General features: G+C 51.7%; 1 protein-coding gene across 3 annotated transcripts in view; it reads left to right on the top strand.

The window, feature by feature from the left end:
- SSBP3 (single stranded DNA binding protein 3) overlaps positions 1 to 18548 on the top strand; it is a 54893-nt gene extending 36345 nt beyond the window's left edge. Inside the window, exons 5-18 of one of the 3 annotated variants that reach the window (XM_040610120.1) lie at positions 489 to 578; positions 8693 to 8773; positions 9564 to 9623; positions 11747 to 11813; positions 11921 to 11997; positions 14947 to 15011; positions 15122 to 15170; positions 15492 to 15527; positions 15735 to 15789; positions 16266 to 16336; positions 16876 to 16954; positions 17190 to 17218; positions 17402 to 17503; positions 18067 to 18548. In XM_040610120.1, coding sequence (XP_040466054.1) covers positions 489 to 578; positions 8693 to 8773; positions 9564 to 9623; positions 11747 to 11813; positions 11921 to 11997; positions 14947 to 15011; positions 15122 to 15170; positions 15492 to 15527; positions 15735 to 15789; positions 16266 to 16336; positions 16876 to 16954; positions 17190 to 17218; positions 17402 to 17503; positions 18067 to 18096 — 891 coding nt within the window. In that variant the 3' untranslated portion in view covers positions 18097 to 18548. Of the gene's footprint in view, positions 1 to 488; positions 579 to 8692; positions 8774 to 9563; positions 9624 to 11746; positions 11814 to 11920; positions 11998 to 14946; positions 15012 to 15121; positions 15171 to 15491; positions 15528 to 15734; positions 15790 to 16265; positions 16337 to 16875; positions 16955 to 17189; positions 17223 to 17401; positions 17504 to 18066 lie in introns of those variants that run through there. The other 2 variants (XM_040610121.1, XM_040610122.1) reach the window with 2 other exon arrangements.
- Positions 18549 to 19197: the final 649 nt, after the last annotated feature.

Below are 19197 nucleotides of genomic sequence, written 5' to 3'. Positions count from 1 at the left end.
CACGCAATGGATGTGGAAATCCATAATAAAGCCTTGGCATCCTGTTGGGGTCAGGGAAGCCTGTTTTTTGGAGGACAGAAGTGAACTAGCGAGTTTGCAGGGGGAGGTGGGGTAAGAGGAGCATTTAAGAAGCCTCAAAACAGCTTCTGCCTGAAGTGACACGTTGGATGAGGCTTCTCGCTGGATTAACAAGACCAAATGCCTGGGTAAATGAATAAATAAGCCCCAGAATTATCCCTGGGTTTTGTGCGGCCATCTTCTCCGTGGGTGAACCGCAGAGGCACCAGCCCCTCCAGCTGCGAGCATCCTCTGCTTGTTCCCCCCTGGGGGGAAGATGCTCAGGGCACGGGGAGCAAAGCTGGGGGCTCTGGAGGTAGTGGGCAAACTGACTCAGTGTGGTGTGGCAGGAGAGACGGCTTTTGTAATGTGTTTTTTTTCCTAACTCCGACTCAAACCCACCATGTTTGTCCTGGTTTTGTTCCCCGCAGAGCGCAGCTGCCGCCCCAAGTCCCGTGCTTGGAAACATTCCCCCGAATGACGGGATGCCCGGGGGCCCCATCCCGCCCGGTTTCTTCCAGGTAGGCTGCCGCTCCTCCCGATGCTCGCCTCTACACCGCGCACGTGTTTGCTTACGCTCTGGGTGTCAGCACTGTCATGCCTGTGTTTTTTTTTTTTTCCAAGGAGATGCTAGGGAAGCAGCATGCCCACGTAGCTGACCTGTCTAGGAATAACTCGTGTTCTGCTGTCCTTCCACGTTTGCTTTCTATTTTTTGTGGCCTTAAAGCAAATTTCTTTCTTGCTCGAAGAGGTTACTGTGTATTTACAACCAATGGTTTTTTTCCAAAGCTGCTTGGTTTGTGTTTGGGTTGGGATTGTATTTGTTCTCCAGTCCTAACAGACGTGCATAATTGAAAACATTCTGGATTTTGATTCCTGAAACTTTTTCCCCCTCCTCTGGTTAACCGCTTGATTTTTTCCAAATGCAATCACTGAAAGCATTAACAAATGCTGGCTGCGGCTGCAGGCAGGAGCGGGCTCCAGCCAAGTCCCCAAATGCCGTGGAGGCACCTTGTAAGCAAATACCTAGTGCAGTCCCCTTGCTCCTTCCTTCTCCTGCGCTCTGACCGAGGAGGGGGTAACGTATGTTTGGAGTGACGCTGGTGGAAAGGATCTCAACAAGCGCACAGAAAAGGAGTTTTTAATACTTGAACTGTCTGGGGGGGTTGGGTTTCTCTGGGATCTCTGCACGGCATGGTTTGCAGCGGCATAAGCTCTTGGTACGTTACAATATTCTATCTTGAGGAAGAAACACTTGTTCATGTAACAAATGGGATAAGAGTTGAAAGGAATATTTGTTTTGGCAAGCTGGTTTGTTGTTTGGTTTTTTTTGTTTTTTTTTTTTTTTATCTGGGCTTGTGATTTGTATATGGGAGAACTTCTCGGACAGTAGACAGGCGGACTCGATAAGGCGCTGGTGATTTATTGTGGCGATATCTGAGCCTGATATCGCCATTTGCGCGTGGATGGGAAGGGGGAAGGAGGATCCTGTCTGTTGTTGGTTTTGGGTTTTTTTTAAGAGAGATCCCATTTCCTGAACATGCTTCTGACAAAGTAAGAATATCCGATACAGATCGGGAACCCTAAAACAGGCGAATCTTGTAGCAGTGCTCGGCGGCACAGGGTGAAGCCAACAGCAGAGATGCTATCTTGCAGGTCATAGCTGCTGCCAGCAATTCGAGTGCCAAGCTGCTGCTTCCAACAAATGTGTCTCCAAAAGTCCTGATCTCGCCCCGCGGTGGAGCTGACTGTCCTTTGGGGCTCCTGCTTCACACAGAGCTGCGAGGGCTGCAAAACTGGCACGAAGTTAGGGCAAGGCTTCAAGAGTATGGGTTGGCTTTCCCTGAGAGGGGAAGGTGAGGAAGAGGAGTCACATCTCCCCAGACATGCTGTGCATGCTCCCGTCTCAACTGTTCCCGTTGACAGCCTCCAAGCTGTCCCTGCTGCTTTCCTTTCTGCCCTCCCCTACCATTTTTGCACTGAGGGTCTGATTCAGGAGCAAACAACCCATCCTAGTTCCCTACCTCTCATGCGGCTGGACCAGGAGCCGCTGGGGAGGGGGGCTCAAAAGCAGCCCAGCTTTCTTAGGACTGTTGGTGGGGAGGGTCCTAAAAACCCCAGCAGAAGTAATGGCACCAGCGCAGGTGTCGTGCACAAGGATGCTGCCCATACCCAGCGCTGCCAGAGGGAAGGGAGGACGGGCGCTGATGCATATGGCTTGCATGTGACATCTCAAGAGCCTGTCTTTCCTGAAAGCCCTTCAACATCTGGTTTCTCCTCCCAGCCCTGGGGATGGAGGGGAGAAGAAAAATCCCACCTTTTAACACAGTCTGAACATCGCCTCCATGAAAGCCTGTCTGATTTATTGCAGGTGCTGGAGCTCATTCCAGCTTCAGGAGATGCTGGAGACCAGCTTTTGCAGAGGTGGGCTGGAGGCTCGGCAGCGAGCCGGTTGCAGCTTGGGGGCAATTTCCTATCTCTGTAGGAAATTAAAGTGCTGAACTTCAGAGGGCAAAACCAAAAAGGTCACAGGAGATGCAAAGGACTTCTCCCTGACCCTTGGTGTCCTAACCCTGGGAGTGAGTGAGGTTCCTGGAGGTACCACCTTGGCCGGTGCCCTCCTCGTGCCAGGAGACCAGAAGATGGAGAGGGCTCATGGGGTTTCAGCATCTCCCTCTTCTGCACTGTAGTGCAGGCACCAGGGACCTGAAAGGGATATCCCTGAGGGTGGCAGGCATGGGTAGACAGGTTTTGAGAGGGTTTAGAGGGCCTGATCCTGTCCTGGCATGGTGGAGCATCACACCGGGAGCCGAGGGGGGAGTCACTAGCAAAGCTCAGGTTGCAGAAGCCCCGTGCTGCTGCCCTGGGGGTGCATGACCCCACCCCCCCAGGCCCCACACATTCAGATGTGCACCACTGTTTGGCAAAAGGAAAAAATCATATGGATCATTCCTGGGAGCTAGTGGCTCAAAAACCCGTGGGAGTAAGCTTGGAAGAGAAGTGACGCGCCGGGAAGGGGGGAAGAGAGGAGGAGTCCAGGCTGCAGTGCCCGTCCGCCGTCTTGCAGGGAGAGTCCCTTCCCCGTGCCGGGCTCAGCAGCGGCCTTTGGGCTGGGTGCCAAGGGAAACGCAGCCTGCCGAGTCTCCCAAAACCTTCCCAAATGGATGGGAAGGGAGAGGCCCTGGACACCCTTGGGTTGCCAGGGCATTGCTTGGTGCCAGCCCATGGCACGGCATCGGGCTGTGCTCCGGACAAAAGGTGGACAAAAGGTGGCTGGGTTGACGACCGACCGGCGTGGGTAGATGCTTTTATTTAAATCTCTCTCTTTGTCCCATTGAGATAAGCAAACAAACCCTCTGCTCATCCTCCTAAAGGTCATCGGAGGCGTTCCTGCTTTTGTTTTGAAAGCTGGATAGATGCCGGGGTGCAGATCCCTCAAAGGACGGGCAGGGGGGTGCCAGGGAAATGTAGGAAGGAGAATTAAAAATTGAAACCAATTAATACCACACCTTCTGAACACTAAATAAATGTGCGGGGGCGGGGCGGGGGGCAGTCAGCAGCCCCCACACTGTGGCCGTGCCTCTTCTCCCCAGTGCGAAGTCCCCGCACCGCCCCTTACCCCGCACGCTGATGAAATGGAAAGTTGACCATAAATCAATGTCGGCGGCTGCGTTAGCTATGCATCAGCGGCTCGGCGCCGAGATGCACCAAAACAAAGCGCCGGCTGCTCGGTGTTCCCACACTGCCCCCTAATGCAGACAGACCTCGGGAGCCAGGGAGGACGGGGGGCTCTGGAGCCCAGGGTCTCCCCCCCGACATCCCCTGCCCTCCCCGCCTCTCCTCCCTGCATCCTGGGGTGCATCTCTTTGGGTGAGGTCGCCCACCGCAGGTGAGGATGGTAAAGCCGGGGCAATAGGAAGGGGTCCATGTTGTCCTGCTCCCTCCTTGGATGCCACCATTTTCCCCCTGCTCAGCTGTCCTGACGTCTCGGTGGGATTTGCCACTGCTCCACGGGTGCCACCAGCTGTGGTCAACCAGCTCCGGCAAGGCGGCACGAGGACCACAAAACCAGGCTGCCTTTCCCAAAACCCTGGGGCAGAACTCGGCCTCAGCCTTGCACCAGGCAGGGTTTGAAGGAAGGTGGCTGACGAGCCGAAGGAAAGCAAAAGCAAGCATCGGAGAAAGTTTTTTTTTTTTTTTCTCTGGAAGTTTAGTAGGATGCCCGAGGCTTTTGTACCGAGCGTCTGGAGCATATGGTGGGATTTGCAGTCAACTTTCTCTTGGGTGCTCCAGCCAGATGGAGGTGACTGTTCTTGGCTCCGGCTGACATGGGTTTGTTTCCTGAAGAGCTTGTGTTAAACATATTCCTTAAAACCAGGCTTCTGCAGTTGGGAGCCCCAGCTGCAGGCAAGGCAGAGCTCCTGCCCACGGCTGCCTTCCGCTGTCTGCGGGGGAACTTGGCCCGCCTTGCCTTGCATTGCTTTGCCTCGCCTCTCCTTGCCTCACCTTGCCTTGCCTCGTCTTGCCTTGCCTTGCCTCGCCTTGCCTTGCCTCGCCTTGCCTCACCTTGCCTTGCTTTGCCTTGTTTTGCCTGGCCTTGCCTTGCCTTGCCTTGTCCTCTCTTGGGAAGGTGCAGTTGGTCCTCACCCGGCACCATGCACTGGAAGGTGACCATGGTCTTCCTCTTCGAAGGCACCTGGAGCATCTCTCCTAAAGGCTTCTTCAGAGGTCTTATTTTTTCATTGACAACTTGCAAAACTTCCCTCTCCTTCGGTAGAACTAGAGCTCCTGTCCAATAAACGCAGGCGCATCTTTAATTAATATCCATCTAATTTATTTTAGTATGTTCTAATGTCAAAACCAGTAGGTAGGGGCAGGTATTTTAAAACACTAAGGCGCCTTCCTATTGCGAACTCTTAAAATCGTTGGTGTCTTGTGGCAGCGATGCTTTGCCTCCTCGTACCATCCTGCATCGGTCTGCCGCCCCCAGAGGTGCTTGGAAATGTTTTTAAATAGAAAAACTCCCCCATTAGCTGAAAGTATGTAGCCCATAAAACATGATCCATTTGTGGTGAATTACGCTGGAAACATAAATTGACACACGCAGAGCTATGATCGCTGGTGCCATTTTCCATCTTTAATATTTTACTAGAAGTTTGAGGAGTCGAGCTCATGAAAGACAGAGTGGAAATAACCTGATCGCCTGGAAACTCCCTGTGGAAGGCAGCAGTGGCAGCAAACTTTGGTCGTCTGGTGGGCCAGGTTGGACTTTTAAAGTCACCATAGTGTAGAAGGGGGGGAGAAATGAAGCAGGGAGGAGGTTGGGGCACGGAGAGCTGTTGGAAACGGTTTCCTCGAATGCCATTTTAGCTGTTTGGAGTTGTGTGTTGGGTTTTTTCTGAGGCAGCTACAGGATGGGGAAAATAACCCCCTGTGCCAGGCAGCCAGTTCTGGAAAAGAAAGAAAAAATGAAGGAAAAAAAAGAAAACTTGAGAGATGATGGGGTTTCTCTGGTTGAGGAGAGCAGTGGTCTTGAGAAGAGAGTGAATTAACTGCAGGGCAGGTCCCGCTCGCTTGACATGGGGTGTCCGATGGAGCCCTGCGGAGGGGATGCGGCTCCAGGGCATTTGAGATGCGAAGGAAGCAGGACTGCGTGTGTTCAGCTTCGTCCTTTAACATCACTAGTTAGTAACTGCTAAATACACGTTTTTTAAGAAAAAAGGGTTGTTCTATTGGTGGGAGCCCACATGTCATCTCTGCAAAACACTTGTCTCAACCGCCGTGATCCATCGGGATCATCTGCCACTTCCTCTGCAGCGAGGGAAACCTAGGCAAAAAAGCAACCGATCGGGCAGGCGTTCCCAGCCAAACGTGGGTCCCGGCCCTGAAACATCTGCAAGTATTTATGGAGATAACAATATCCAGAGGGTCTGCCTTTCTGATGGAGCAGAGCAGCCGTGCTGGGAGGGGGCCGCAGCGCTTGCAGCCCGGAGCAAGCTTTTCAGATGCTGCTGCTCGTTGCTGTTTTGAAAAAGCAAGAAAAGAAGGAGAAAAAGAAAAAGAAAAAAAGTCCCTGTCGGCTCCTCCCTGCCTGCCGAGACATTTGCATGAGCTGGGTGTCTGCAGTCACGTTATCCAGAAGTCTCCACAAGTCTCCACCGGGAGCTGTACCACATGGGATAATGCAGCGGCGAGGATGCAGCGGTGCCGAGCCTGGAGCATCCCAGGGAGCAGCCTTGGGGCGACAGGGCAGGACCACGCAGCAGGGGAAGGATTCAGCGGCACAAACAACTGATGCTCTCCACATCCAGTTGCTGCGGGGGATTTTTCTCTGGTGAAGATGCTGCGGTGTCTTACAGATGCTTTTTCTACAGCTACCAACGGCTACCTGCTCTGAAGCTCTGAATGCAGACCCAGAGCATCACCTCCAGGTCCAGCTGGGGTGCCTGTAGGTGGCCACATCCCCCATACATTTGATACCTGTTAACTCCACACCTTCACATGCCAGGGGAATATGAGAGGGAGGATGTCAGGGGTTTAACCAGGGCTTTGGTAATTTCAGGTGGGGTTCTGCGTGCCTGCCCAGTATGTGGATAACAGTGACCTCCCCCTCGCAGCGCAGCAAGGCAGGCGCTGTGCAGGACCTGTTGACCCTTGCATTGATGGCACTTGAGGGTTGGCCTCTGCGACTCCTGGATTTTCCCTTCTGCTGGGTTGCCTCACTCGTTCACCTCTGCCCATCTTGCCTATCCCAAATCCTGCAGCTGTGATGCGTAGGAAGGGCTTTGGTGGTGGCCAGCCCTCGTTGGGAGATGCTGTCCTCCATGAACCCATGGTGGGAGGTGGCCGCTGCTCCCGGTGTGCTTTGCGTCGCGCAGAGTTAGCTGCCGCAGAAGCAAAAATAAGTCAAGATTCTTGCAGAGGTCTTCTGCTAAAGGAGGTTGATGCTACATTTGGAACCAGAGAGGTTTGTCTTCTCCACTTTGGTGGATGGAAGTGGATGGAGAAGACAGTTTTGTTGGCACCAGAGGGTTGTCCTGAGCTGTTGTACCTTCTTCCAGCCCATGTTCGCCAGGCAGCAGGGGCAGGGGCTGGTTGCCTTCGGCTCCTGGAGGATAAATAGTGGTGTAAATGCTGGGACTGCATTTCCCGGGTGCAGCATGGCTGGAGCAGAGAGGCTGGCAGGATGCTGTTGGTTTAAATCTGCTTGGCTGCGTCTTGCTGCCGAACCGTTCAAATAAATTAACAACAAACAAAAAAAAAAAAAAAAAAAAAAAAAAAGAGGGAAAAAACCCACCCTCTTACTTTATTTACATTGCACTCAAGTTTCTGCCGTACAAAAGATTTGCAGGTGCAAATATGTCCTGCCTTCATTAACTTCCCCTCCCTTTTTAATTTATGTGATTTCAATTTTCCTTCCCTGTACTGTTAATTAGGGGACCCTCTAATCAGTACCATTATCACAGTGGTATTCATGTTTAGGAAAGCTGCTAAACAAATGCTTGCAAAATTGCTAAATGGCTAATTAATGTCTGTTAATTAAGAAAATTGCTCATGGTAACAAACCATGCCATTGCTGGCAGCAGCTAGAAGGCGAACACTTGTTGAAATTAGTAACGAGGCAGGTAGAGAACATCTGCTCCGGCGCCGGTCCTGGAGCCTGCCGTCGCTTCCCATCACCTCCTGACAAAGCTCGTTTGCTTTCTCTACCAATTACACCTCCTTTGACTCAAAAAATACTTTTTTTTTTTCTTTTCCCTTTCGTTAACACGCACCAGTATATTCTTGCACCAAGCTCGCGGTTTTTCCAAGCAAATTTTCATTTTGGGCTTTTAAGGGAAATTTAAAAAAAAAAAAAAAAAAAAAAAAGAAAAAAAAAAGAAAAAAAGTGGGCGTTCAAGCCCAAAATGTCAGCGGCTGCTACACTGCAGCCTTAAACCTGCACCGACTAATCTCTCCTTTTTTCCCCTAGACATCCTTTCTTTGCTCGCAAGCCATTTTACTCGCATCCTTAGGGAATCCACCTCGAGGAAGGATGTTGCATCCATACGGTCTGGCGATGCAGCCCGGGTTGTGCCGGCCAAACGCTGCCCAGGCGCGAGCCGGGACGTGCTCCTTGTCCTCTGCGCTCGCTCCAGCACCTCCAGTGAACCACAGTCAAAAAATAAAACAAACCACAAACCCCGGAGGTGTTCGCAACCTTTGTGATGGGAGAGGAAAAAATGATATTTTTTTTTGGTTTTGGGGGTGTTTTTTGTATTTCCCCCAACCTTTCTGGTCCTCTCCTGCATATTTTTTCTTCCTCATTGCACAACCTTGCAAAGTGTTTCCCTGTGTGTTTATCATTGCAGACTTGGTTGAACTACCGGACCGTTTACTGTCAATGTGGCTGCTGTATTTTGACAGATGTTCTGATTTTTAATTTTTAAATTTTTTTTTTGCATATATCATTATTCATTGTTCAGCTACAAATTAATAGAAATTCAATTTAAAAGAGAAAAAAAAAAAAGGAAAAAAATAAAAATGGGATAAGTGACTCCCGGACAAAACAGGTCCACCCGTCAATCCTTTTTTTAGCTCTTTCTGCGCTTTCATGTGCTAATCTATAACCTCCTTCTACTGTCTGACCTCACAGGGACCGCCTGGGTCACAGCCCTCGCCACACGCACAGCCTCCACCCCACAATCCTAACAGCATGATGGGACCCCACAGTCAGGTAAAGACACTAGTGATGGGTAGGGCTGTGAACCGGGACGTGCGCTCGATTTGCCTTTTTTTTTTTTTTTTTTTTTTTTCTTTTTTCCCCCCCTCTATAAGCATGCTGGGCAGCGGGTACCCGCATCCCCGGGGAGCATCCCCCCGGGCACCCCAGCTCCAAAGCAAAATGGTGGTTTTTTCCCTTTTTTTTTTCTTTTTTTTTTTTCTTTTTTTTTTTTTTTTTTTTTTGGATGTGAAGTTGTCAATGGACTGAGAAGTCAATCATGGGTATCAGACTGTTTTACCTTCCCAAGGTAGCCTCAGAAATTTAACTTGATGTGGGTTTTTAAGCTTCTGTTAGTAGCAGCAATTGTGGAAGAAAAAGTAACTTTAAGTCTTTCTTCTTTTTTTTTTTTTTCAGTACTTAGCATTGGGGGATTTTTTGTGTGTGCGTGTCTGTATGTGCTTATTTGCCACTTTTTTTAATATATATCTCTATATATTTAAACTTGAACAGTATCTAACACTCAGGGTTTCCCATGCACTAATTTTAACAGCCTCACCTAGTATTGCTGATGTCAAACGCTCTCAAACATTAAGTCTACAGAGAAAATGTTTAAAAAAACGGACTCCGGACACCTTTTTTTTTTTTTTTTTTTTTTTCCCTTTTGAAACTTAACTTTTTTAAAAAGGATGTCTCCAGAAAAAAAACAAAACACCAAAAACAGTGTGTACAGTCTAACCGGCGTGCGTGGGGAGCGTGCTGCCCCCCGCAGCTCGGCCCTGACCTCCCTTTTGTGTCCCTGCAGCCGTTCATGTCGCCGCGCTACGCTGGAGGTCCCCGGCCCCCCATCAGGATGGGCAACCAGGTACTATGCTCTCGGGCTCCGCACCAGCAGCTTTCCTGAGGGTGGCTTTTATCCAGGGAGGGGGACAAGGGCCAGGTGTCCCGCAGATGCTCCATGGGTTGGGATGGCAGAGCATCACCTCCCTCGGGCATCCTCCGTTTTGTTGGTGCCAGAGCATCAAACGTCACATTTATTTTCATTTTATTTTGAGGTTTGGGTGCATCCAGGGTGTAAATGGTGGTGGAGAACATGCTGCTTTTTATTGCTGGTGTTTGCAGCACGGCTGTACTGTGCCGTGTGTTCACTGCCCGGCTGGATTTTCCCTGCAATCACAGAAAATTAAAGTGATGGAGATAATCCTGCTGCTGGGTTGACCGAGCGCTTAGATCAGCAGCGGGGTCAAGCGGGGCAGGTCACTGCTGAATTTTTTGGGTTGGGTTTATCCTCTTATCCCAGCTTAAACAAGGGCAGTTTGTTTCTGGCCTTGTGGATGGAGGCTTCCACCCCACGCGCTGCCTGAATTCATGGCCTTTGCTTGAGGAATTCGCTTGGTTCCCAATGATGATGCCATGCAGATCCGTGGGGTAATGACCGAGTCAGAGGTTATTTGTCATTAAAGGGAAATTAAAGGAAACCTGTCATTCCTTTGAGTTGCAAAGGTGACTGTGCAAAAATTATCTTGGGGAGCTTGGTTTTGGGCTAACAACATTATTTTATATATACATACATATATATATAATATATATATATTACTATATACTACATATAGCTTTTACTAGCAGAAAGAGCAGGATAGTCAGGAAATAGGACATAGCAGCTTGCTTTGTCTTTCTGCTTGTTGGATTTGAGACCTGAGTTGCTGGAACTTCCTAAATGATGGTGAGACAGCTGAGACGTAGCTGAGGAAGACTCGGGGGCAGGGGGGACTGGTGTAGGACCCTCGGTTGAGCTGGAAGAGCCCCGCACCCACAGCACTGGTGGCTGTTTTAGCAAGGTGTTGATGGACTGCACCTCCTCACGGGACACTTTAACAGGACCCTGTCCTGCTGTGGTCCCAAGCACTGCTGGAGGGGTGAGCACAGTGAGCTGGGGCAGGCAGGGGACCAGTTTGGGGAGGCTGCTTTTGCAGCAGGGTCAAGTAGCCAGGAGTGGGTACAGTTAATTGGAAGGATTTAATTTGTTTTCCCCCCAACACCATGTATAAAACAGTTTGTACCTACACAGAGGTAGGTTAACCTCTGCTGGGTAAGCCTACGCTCGGCGAGGTTACAGTCGCATCCAGAGGGACAAGAGGAATAAATAGGCAGGTGGGAAGGTCAGGCAGCAGAAGTGTAAATATCCATCTCTACAACCCCCCCTGGTTTATCTTCCTCCTGCTGCCAGCTTCCAGGCTGCAAAAAATTGGGGCTGGGCAGATTGTGCCTCAGTGTGGCTGTGCACACCCAGAGCCTCCAGCAGTGGCATCCGTCGTGTGTCAGCATTCAAATGAAAGGCAGCACTGTAGCAAAACTGTTTACAGTTTGCTTCCCCCAAGCAGATGGTATCTGCGTTTTTCTCCCCCTTTATCTGTTTGGAGCAGCCTTTGAACTTTTAGCCACGCTGCCTGAGCAGAGCGTGGATTTGGGGAGGGGGAGCATCCGCCTTCCCCTCTGCCTGCATGGGGACAGGTCCAACCCTGGGCTGCTGCAAACAGAGCATCTCCCTGCTGGCAGCTGGTGAATCGCTGCAACCTGTACAGTTTGGCCCTGCCGCTGTGTAAATACCGGAGAGCCAAGCTGCCGGTCTCCTTTCCCTGCCAGCTTTGACACCTCTGCCCCACGCAGCCCAGGCTTTCCCCCACTCCCAAAAAATACGGCAGCCTGATGTTGTGCGGTCTGTGGGGAGGGGAGGAAACACGGGTGCCTTGTTTGGTTTTTAGAGAGTGTTTGCGAAATGAAAGGGGAGGCAAACACCCAGAGGCTGTAGGAAGATGGCTGGGATGTGGGATGCAGCAGGATACAGGATGCTCGGGCAGCAGCAGGCATCCCAGGGAGCCCACTGAGGAGCCCACTGAAAGCCTAAAGCCTCGACCCAAATCTGTGTCTGTGGGGCTGCATTGTAGCCATTATTATTATTTTTTAATCTTCCTCCCCTTGTTTTCACAGCCCCCGGGCGCCGTTCCCGGTACACAGCCATTGCTGCCCAATTCAATGGATCCCACGCGACAGCAAGGTAAACGCAGTGAAGGAGGTTTGAACCTGAACGTTTCTCGTTAGATCTTAATTTGGGACCCGAAGTGGCTGCTGCACTGTGTAACGCCCCTGCTTTCCTCCCAACAGGGCACCCTAACATGGGCGGCCCCATGCAAAGGATGAATCCCCCGCGAGGGATGGGCCCCATGGGTCCCGGTCCACAGGTAAGCCCCGCGCCAAAGAGCATCTTACAGCTCGGCAAACTCCACGCGCCATCGAAACAACCTCCGGGGGCTCGAAGGGCTGGGAGTCCCCCCCCACACCACTACCACGTCCCCCCATTAGTGTTAATGCGTTTTGCATTAGTCTCGCATCTGGGAATCCCTCCTTTTCACATGAGTGAGGTCTTCAGAGCTCATTAAGGGTATTGCAACCTCCCTCCTGCCCTTCTGTGAAAGGGGATGGCACTTAGCGCCGTGCCGGAGCAGCCCGTGAGTGCATTACGCTGCCTGCCTGGGAAATAGTTACGACCCTAACAGGAGGAAAGGGAAAGGAGGCCTGCATTAAAAATAAATAAATAAAAAGAAATGGCAAAGATCCCTTCAGCAGGGGAATAAGGCTTGCCTTTGCGAGGTTCCCATCCACCTGCCCCTCCTGCTGCCTGCTTAAGCTCTCCATCTCAGGAAGGGGGGGGAGTACACTCGTGGAATTAAGCAGATCTGGGTTAATATATGCTGTCTTTCCCTTGATTCACTTTATGGAGTGGCTTGTTGTTGACTCACTGCTGTTTGTTCCTTCTACGAGACTTCAACACCAGATTACCATATTTTGGTTGGAGGTTTATCCTCTCTGCATCATCGCCTACGTCGAGTTTGTAGCGCGAGGATCAGAGTCTGTCAAGAGACAAGCGGGCGCGCTGGAGTTTTGTTTTGTTTTTCCCCCGGAGACTGTTGAGATAAGTGAATATTGTGTAAAGAGGGAGTTGTGTCATCTCTTTTTAACACCAGCCTGAGGATGCTGTTCAGGGATGCCCAGCCATCTCCGCAGGCACCCGGATCCATCCTAGGGCAAGGGATAAAAAAACCTGCACAAGCGTCATTTCACGGACAAGCCCTCCAACAGCGCCGCCGCTCTGCTTAAAATCCTCCTTTCCTGGAGGATTGCACCCAAAAAACCCGGCATTTGTTAGCGTGTCCTGCGCCAAGGCGAGTGGCGGCGGTTTGCCTGGGGGAGGCTGCTCGCTTCCCACCTGCGAAGCTCGCCATGAAACTTGGAAGCGGCGAGCGCGCGTTGAGCGCCGCGTGGGATGGCGGCAGCTCTGGGAGCCGGCAGGAGTTGTGAAATGTTCAGAGCTTTATTTTTGACTCTGCCGTTCCCTGTGTACCTACATTACGAAGAGGATTTTTGAAAGGCAGCCTTCCCCTGGAGAAGCGCTGGGCTTCCCAATCTGGCACCCACGGGGTGCTGCCTCCCCGCAGCCACCCAGGTACCGGCGCCTGTGCGGGCAACCACCAAAAATACCGAACCAAACCCAGCAGCCCCTCACACCTTGCATGCCCAGGGTTTTTTTTTCTTGAGGCTTTGCATCAGGACCTTCCCAAGTACTGCTTAAATTATTCCAAAGGGCTGCAGAGCATCCAGCCAGGACATCCCAGCATCCAGCCAGGACATCCCGGCATCCAGACAACAGCCACTTATTATGCACCAACAATGAATCATCCCTTGCAGCCCATCACCGCTGCCTTTTTTTCCCTTTATAGTCACAGTTTTAGCTCTGCAGAAGCCAGAATTAGGTTTGCCACTGCCTCTGTGAAGAGGGTTTTTAGTTCGCTGGGTTTCAGCAGTGTCTTGTGGGAGCCCAGCATCCAGGTCGCTCGGCACAGCTGTGTTCCCTCCCCACCCTCCCCAAGCATCTTTCAGCTGGCTTCGTTTTCCAGCCTTTCAGCTCCAATTAAAAACGCTGAGCTTTTTTTTTTTTTTTTTTTTTTTTTTCTCCCCCAAACAAGGGGTTTGATGCTGCTATTCAGTCTAAATGGCTGGAATTTTGATCAATTAAGGACTTGCCAGTAATTTGTTTGGGGAAAACCCTTTTCTGCTTCTTCAAAACAAACTTTGGCATGAGCACCGTGCTCCGGTGAATCCTTAAATCCACGGAAAAATCCACGGCACTGAAGTACTGTACTTCAAATCCAGCTTGGAGCGCTCTGAGGGGCTGTGAGATAGGAAATGGCCAGCCATCCCTCCTCCTGCCCTAGCATGGTTTTTTTCTCTAAATGGCAGAAATACAGCCCAAAAAGATGCATCGCGGTGTGGGGGGGGAGGAGTTGGCAGCGCGACCTAAATCCAACTACATGTTGCCCAGAGGGCACAGGGAGCAAAGCGCAGACCAAATGGAGCGCGGCATTCAGGGGATTCCTCTTCCCTCGCTGCCTTGGGCTTGGCTTTGTACTAGAGCTGGTTTCAGGAGACGAGGGACGCAGATCTGAGGCTCCCAGTCCCAGCTGGAGGCTAAGCCAGGGTGGAAGAAGCCAGGAGATGAGCCTCGAGGGGCTGCCTGCCCTCGCCCGCTCCCCAGGGCTGCAGACCTGCTCCGGGGGATGTCGCAGAGAGCTGGGAAGCAACAGGAAAACAAGCCTGGCTTGGTTTTCCTTATTCCAGCTGTCATCCTGGGAGCAGGGGATGCTTAATCTCCGGGGGAAGCTCGTGCAGCCTTTTCCTGTCCTTACACTGCAGCAATAACCTTCCAAGCGACGCCTTCCTCCCTCCTCCTGCCCCTGTTTTCTCCTGCACAAAAAGAGAAACCCAAAGGGCTGCTGCTGGCACCCGGGGGCTGTGAGCAGAGTTGTCTCCCGGAGCTGGGAGGGGGCTGTTTTCCCTCCACCACCCTGGCATCAGAGACCGGGGGAGGGGGACACGACTTCAGGGCTCAGCTTGGCTCCCTTCCATACTCAGCTGCCTGGGTTTTTTATAAACATGATTGCTAATTGCCTCAACGTTCGTCATCATCATCATCATCATCTAATTTTTTTATTATATATTTTTTTTTAAAGCTCGTTTTTGCAAACTAACCCTCTTGGGGTTTTTGTTTGTTTGTTGGAGCTTTTTTTCCCTTTTCTTGTCTCCTCTGGTTTCCCTTCCCGTTGCAGCAGACTGACCCTTGGTTATCGTTGCAGAACTACGGCAGCGGCATGAGACCTCCACCCAACTCCCTAGGTCCCGGCATGCCTGGAATTAACATGTAAGGCAAACCCCGCGCCGGGCGCGTTTGGCCGCCAGTTCGGGATCTGCGGGACCGTATGGCTAAACCCACAACTTTTCTTTTTTCCCCTGTTTTAATTTTGACCCCAGGGGGCCAGGAGCTGGTAGACCGTGGCCGAACCCCAGCAGTGCTAACTCAGTGAGTATCTCATGGTCCTGGAAGCGAGAGCGGAGCTGCTCCGGGAGCCATCCCGCAGATGAGGCCATTCCCCGTTAGCTGAATCCTGCTAACGAGGGGGTTCCCCAGCCTCTCATGCAGGCGCTGCGTCTAAAGCTGGAGCCCTGCTCCTGTGCTGCTCTCCCTGTGGCGAGGTGCAGCGGTGGGGGCTGGCCGGGGCTGGGACCCCCATCCTGGCCAGGCTCGGGGGGCGGCAGGGGCTCTCGGCTGTGCACAGCTGGGGTCCAGCCCACGGGACCCCCAGTGCACCCCGCGGCTGAACTGGCTCTCTTCTCTCTGTAGATCCCATACTCTTCTTCATCGCCTGGTACATACGTGGTGAGTCCTGCTCCTTCTCTCCTGTCGCAGGGGTGCAGGGATGTTACGCCCCAGGGAGCTCGTGTGGTTTGGGGGGAATGGTGCCGGGGAGAGCGGCCAGGCTGGGTTTGGGGATGTGAGGTCTGCCTCGGGGGAGGCGTTTGAAAACGTGGGGAGGTGGGCGATGTTCATATTCACGCAGCTGACCCCCTCTTTGTTTCTCTGCAGGGCCCGCCCGGCGGCGGTGGTCCTCCGGGGACACCCATCATGCCCAGTCCCGCAGGTATGAGCCCCCCGAGACCCCCCTCTCCAGGGCCAGCCCTCCTAAGCTCTTGCCTCTTGCCAGGCCAGGAGACCCCATCCATGGGGCTGTGCCGCCGAGCACAGGTGACCACAGCCCAACCAGTGACAGCCAATTTATGTAGCCTTTGCCTTTCTGGGAAGGGAGCAGCGTGGGCTGCTTGGCTTTGGGGTGGCCTTTGGGGATGTTCCTATATCCCCCTATGGATGTGTGTGCTGTGGGGCTCGGGAATTACCTCCCCGCGCTTCCCAGCCAGGAGTTGAATTATTTTTCACAGTTGAATTTCTGTGATTAAAAACTTTGTGGATCTTCATTAAATACAAATTAGCCAGAAAATGGTGGTACTTAGAGGGAATTTTAGGTGATAAAATACAAAAGAATGAGTTCAAGTGGCACGAGTTTGTTTTAATTAAGAAATGAATTAATCACCCGACTTACTGGGCTTCACTGTTCCACAGATTCAACAAATTCAAGTGACAACATCTACACAATGATTAATCCAGTACCGCCCGCAGGCAGTCGATCGAATGTAAGTCTGCTTTCTAATAATTTACATATCAGATACCATAACAAATCATAATTAACTTCATCAGTTGAGAGTAAAGCAGTTTAATTGATTTCAGCCATTTGTTACAAAACAGAAATAAAACAAACCATCAAAAAGCGATTAACTCTTCAGCGACTTTGTTAATTTTTTATGCTTATTAAGAGAGCGGCGGTCCTGCTGCTCCGGCCAGGATGGTGGCAGCTGCGTGCCCAGCGAGATGCTGTGTGCTGCGGGATGCAGGCAGGCTTACACCTCGCTAACTGCTGGTTGGAGGGAGCCCCCTGCGCTGCCAGGGGGCTGGGTCTGCCTGCACCTGTCTGGCCGAATTTTATAGCTGCACCCAGAGACCCACGAGCCCCCAGACACGCCCTGCAGTCCTGGGGGTGGATGCATCCCTCCTTGCGCCCAGCTCCGGAGGGATGCCTGGGGAGGGGATGGTCCCCAGGAGCCGCTGGGGCTGTGGCAGACATGCGGGGTGATTTTGTGGCTGATTTTGGTTTTGTCGCCTTTTCCTTCCGCAGTTCCCGATGGGCCCCGGCTCTGACGGCCCCATGGGTGGCATGGGTGGCATGGAGCCCCATCACATGAACGGATCGTTAGGTGAGTGCCTGCATGGGGGACTGTGGCTTGGGGAGCCCAACCATGCCTTCACTTCCTGGGGACACTGGCAGAGCATCCCAGTGCCTGCTCCCATCCCCAGTTTGGACCAGTGCTCACAGCAGAGCCTCTGGCTGGAAATAGAAAGGGGGGTCTGGGGGGAGCGGGGCAGGGGGGCGCGGGGCCGTCGCTTCGTGCTCAGTAAGGCTGTTCTCCTTTTGTGTCCTCCCCTGTGCAGGGTCAGGAGACATAGATGGACTTCCAAAAGTAAGTGAGTTGCAGAGCAGGCGTGCGGGCCCCCCCTTGCCTTGGCACTGGGGTGCCGGTGTGACCCCAATGGATGGGGACACGTTGGGGGAATGTGACCGGGGCAGGCAGGGCTGTGTCCCGCCCCCACGGCATTTTAGGGGGCTCAGGGACCTGCTCACTGCCTCCCCCCATCTCCCACAGAATTCTCCAAACAACATAAGTGGCATTAGCAATCCCCCGGGCACTCCAAGAGACGACGGGGAGCTGGGAGGCAACTTTCTTCATTCCTTCCAAAATGACAATGTGAGTGCGTGCCTCCCTGGGGCCAGGGGGGACGGGCCCGGGGGGTCCTGGCATGGGGCTGGGTGGGCTTGGTGGTGGGTGCCTTTTGGAGCTGGGTTGTGCTGTGTGTGAGCTGCTCCGGGACAGAACATGGGGAGGAGGGAATATGCTGGTGGGTGCAGGCTTGGGTGCTTGGCGGGACGGGGCTGTGCCGACGGAGGGGAGAGGATCCCGCAGGATGGAGAGGAGCCGGTGCAGATGCAGCCAGCTGTGCTGGCCTGGCCGATCCAAGGCACTGTGCGTGGCTGCAGACAACCCCTCCTCTTCTTCCTCTATTATCAGCATATAGACGCGGGCGTGTTAATTGTTTTAAATTGCATCTCACCCCATACTGTTCTGCTGATTCTCTCCCTGGAAAAGCAAGCTACAGAGCAGATTACACCCTGATAAATTCGAGTCTCCAGTGTATTCTATCCTCCTGATCCAATTAGGTTGCTGTGTAGTTGTCACCAGCCTCCAGCCCCCTTGGGTGCCTGGGGGTCTGGCCCGCCTGGTTTCTCACCTTGGCTCTGTCTCTCTTCCAGTATTCCCCCAGCATGACGATGAGTGTGTGATTTCCCTCCCCCTCCTCCTCTCCAGGATCAAGAGAGTCAGCTGCCGTTCGGAGGATCTCAACAAATTATGCAAGAAGAAGAAGAAGAAGCTAGGTGTATGGGCAGGGACACGTGTGGCGGGGGCCAAAACCCCAGGTTTAGTTTCATGCAATAAAAAGGCTGAACTTTTTATTCCATAAAACATGAAGGACAAAACTTAAAATATTTCAAGACATGACAAGACCCTTCTTTGTGCAGAAGGGTTTATATATGTACATGACACTTCTTTTTGGAAACAAACAGAAGCCTCTAGCACCCAACTCCGATCTCTTTGCTTTGTTCTTTTAAATAAAGACAGAAACCGAACCTGTTGTATGTTTGTGCCGTGCGACACCAGGAAGCTAGTCTAGATATGAAATCTCATGTTGTCTCTGTTGTAGTCATTTTTTTAAAATAAACTGGACAGTTTACAATGGTGGTTTTTGTTCAGAAGGACTGGTTGTTTTGGTTGGTTGTTTTTTTTTTTTGTTTGTTCTGTTTTGTTTTGTTTTGGGGTTTTTTTTCCCTTCTATTTTTGGGTTTTTTTGGTTTGTTTGCAGCACAACGCTTCCTCCTCCAGTTAACAAGATCTGCTTTGGGGAAGAGACTCCACCACCTCGTTATAAACTTGTTAACGCAGGTGACCCCTTCTAGGATCACATCCTCGAATGAATCGTGATCTTGCTCTCTGTGACTGTGGCATGCACCGTGTTAGTCTTTCCCCCCCTCTCTGAGTACAAGAAGAAATCTCTGTCCCTCCCTTCCCCAGAGTCCTTCAGCTGGTTCACTGCAAAAACCGATTTTTTTTCCAATTTCTTTTTTTTTTCAATCCACTGAAAGAAAGGGTTAATCTGACCTGGGACTTTGAAACTGTGATCTCCAGCTAACTTTGGGGTTTTTGGGGGTTTTTTTATTTGCTTTGGGGGTATTTTGGGGGGGTTCTTTTCTTTAGAGATGTGCTCTTGTCAGGGTTTCACTCTATGATTTGGAACTGGATGGAGATATTTTTTAAGGAATTCTTGTTGTTAAAATGTAACCTTGCTATTCTGTAGGCTCGCTCTGTAATAAGAAAATAAAAATTAA

Source organism: Falco naumanni, chromosome 11, assembly GCF_017639655.2.
Source record: "Falco naumanni isolate bFalNau1 chromosome 11, bFalNau1.pat, whole genome shotgun sequence".
NCBI lineage: Eukaryota > Metazoa > Chordata > Aves > Falconiformes > Falconidae > Falco > Falco naumanni.
This window is presented reverse-complemented; position numbering and strand designations above follow the sequence as displayed.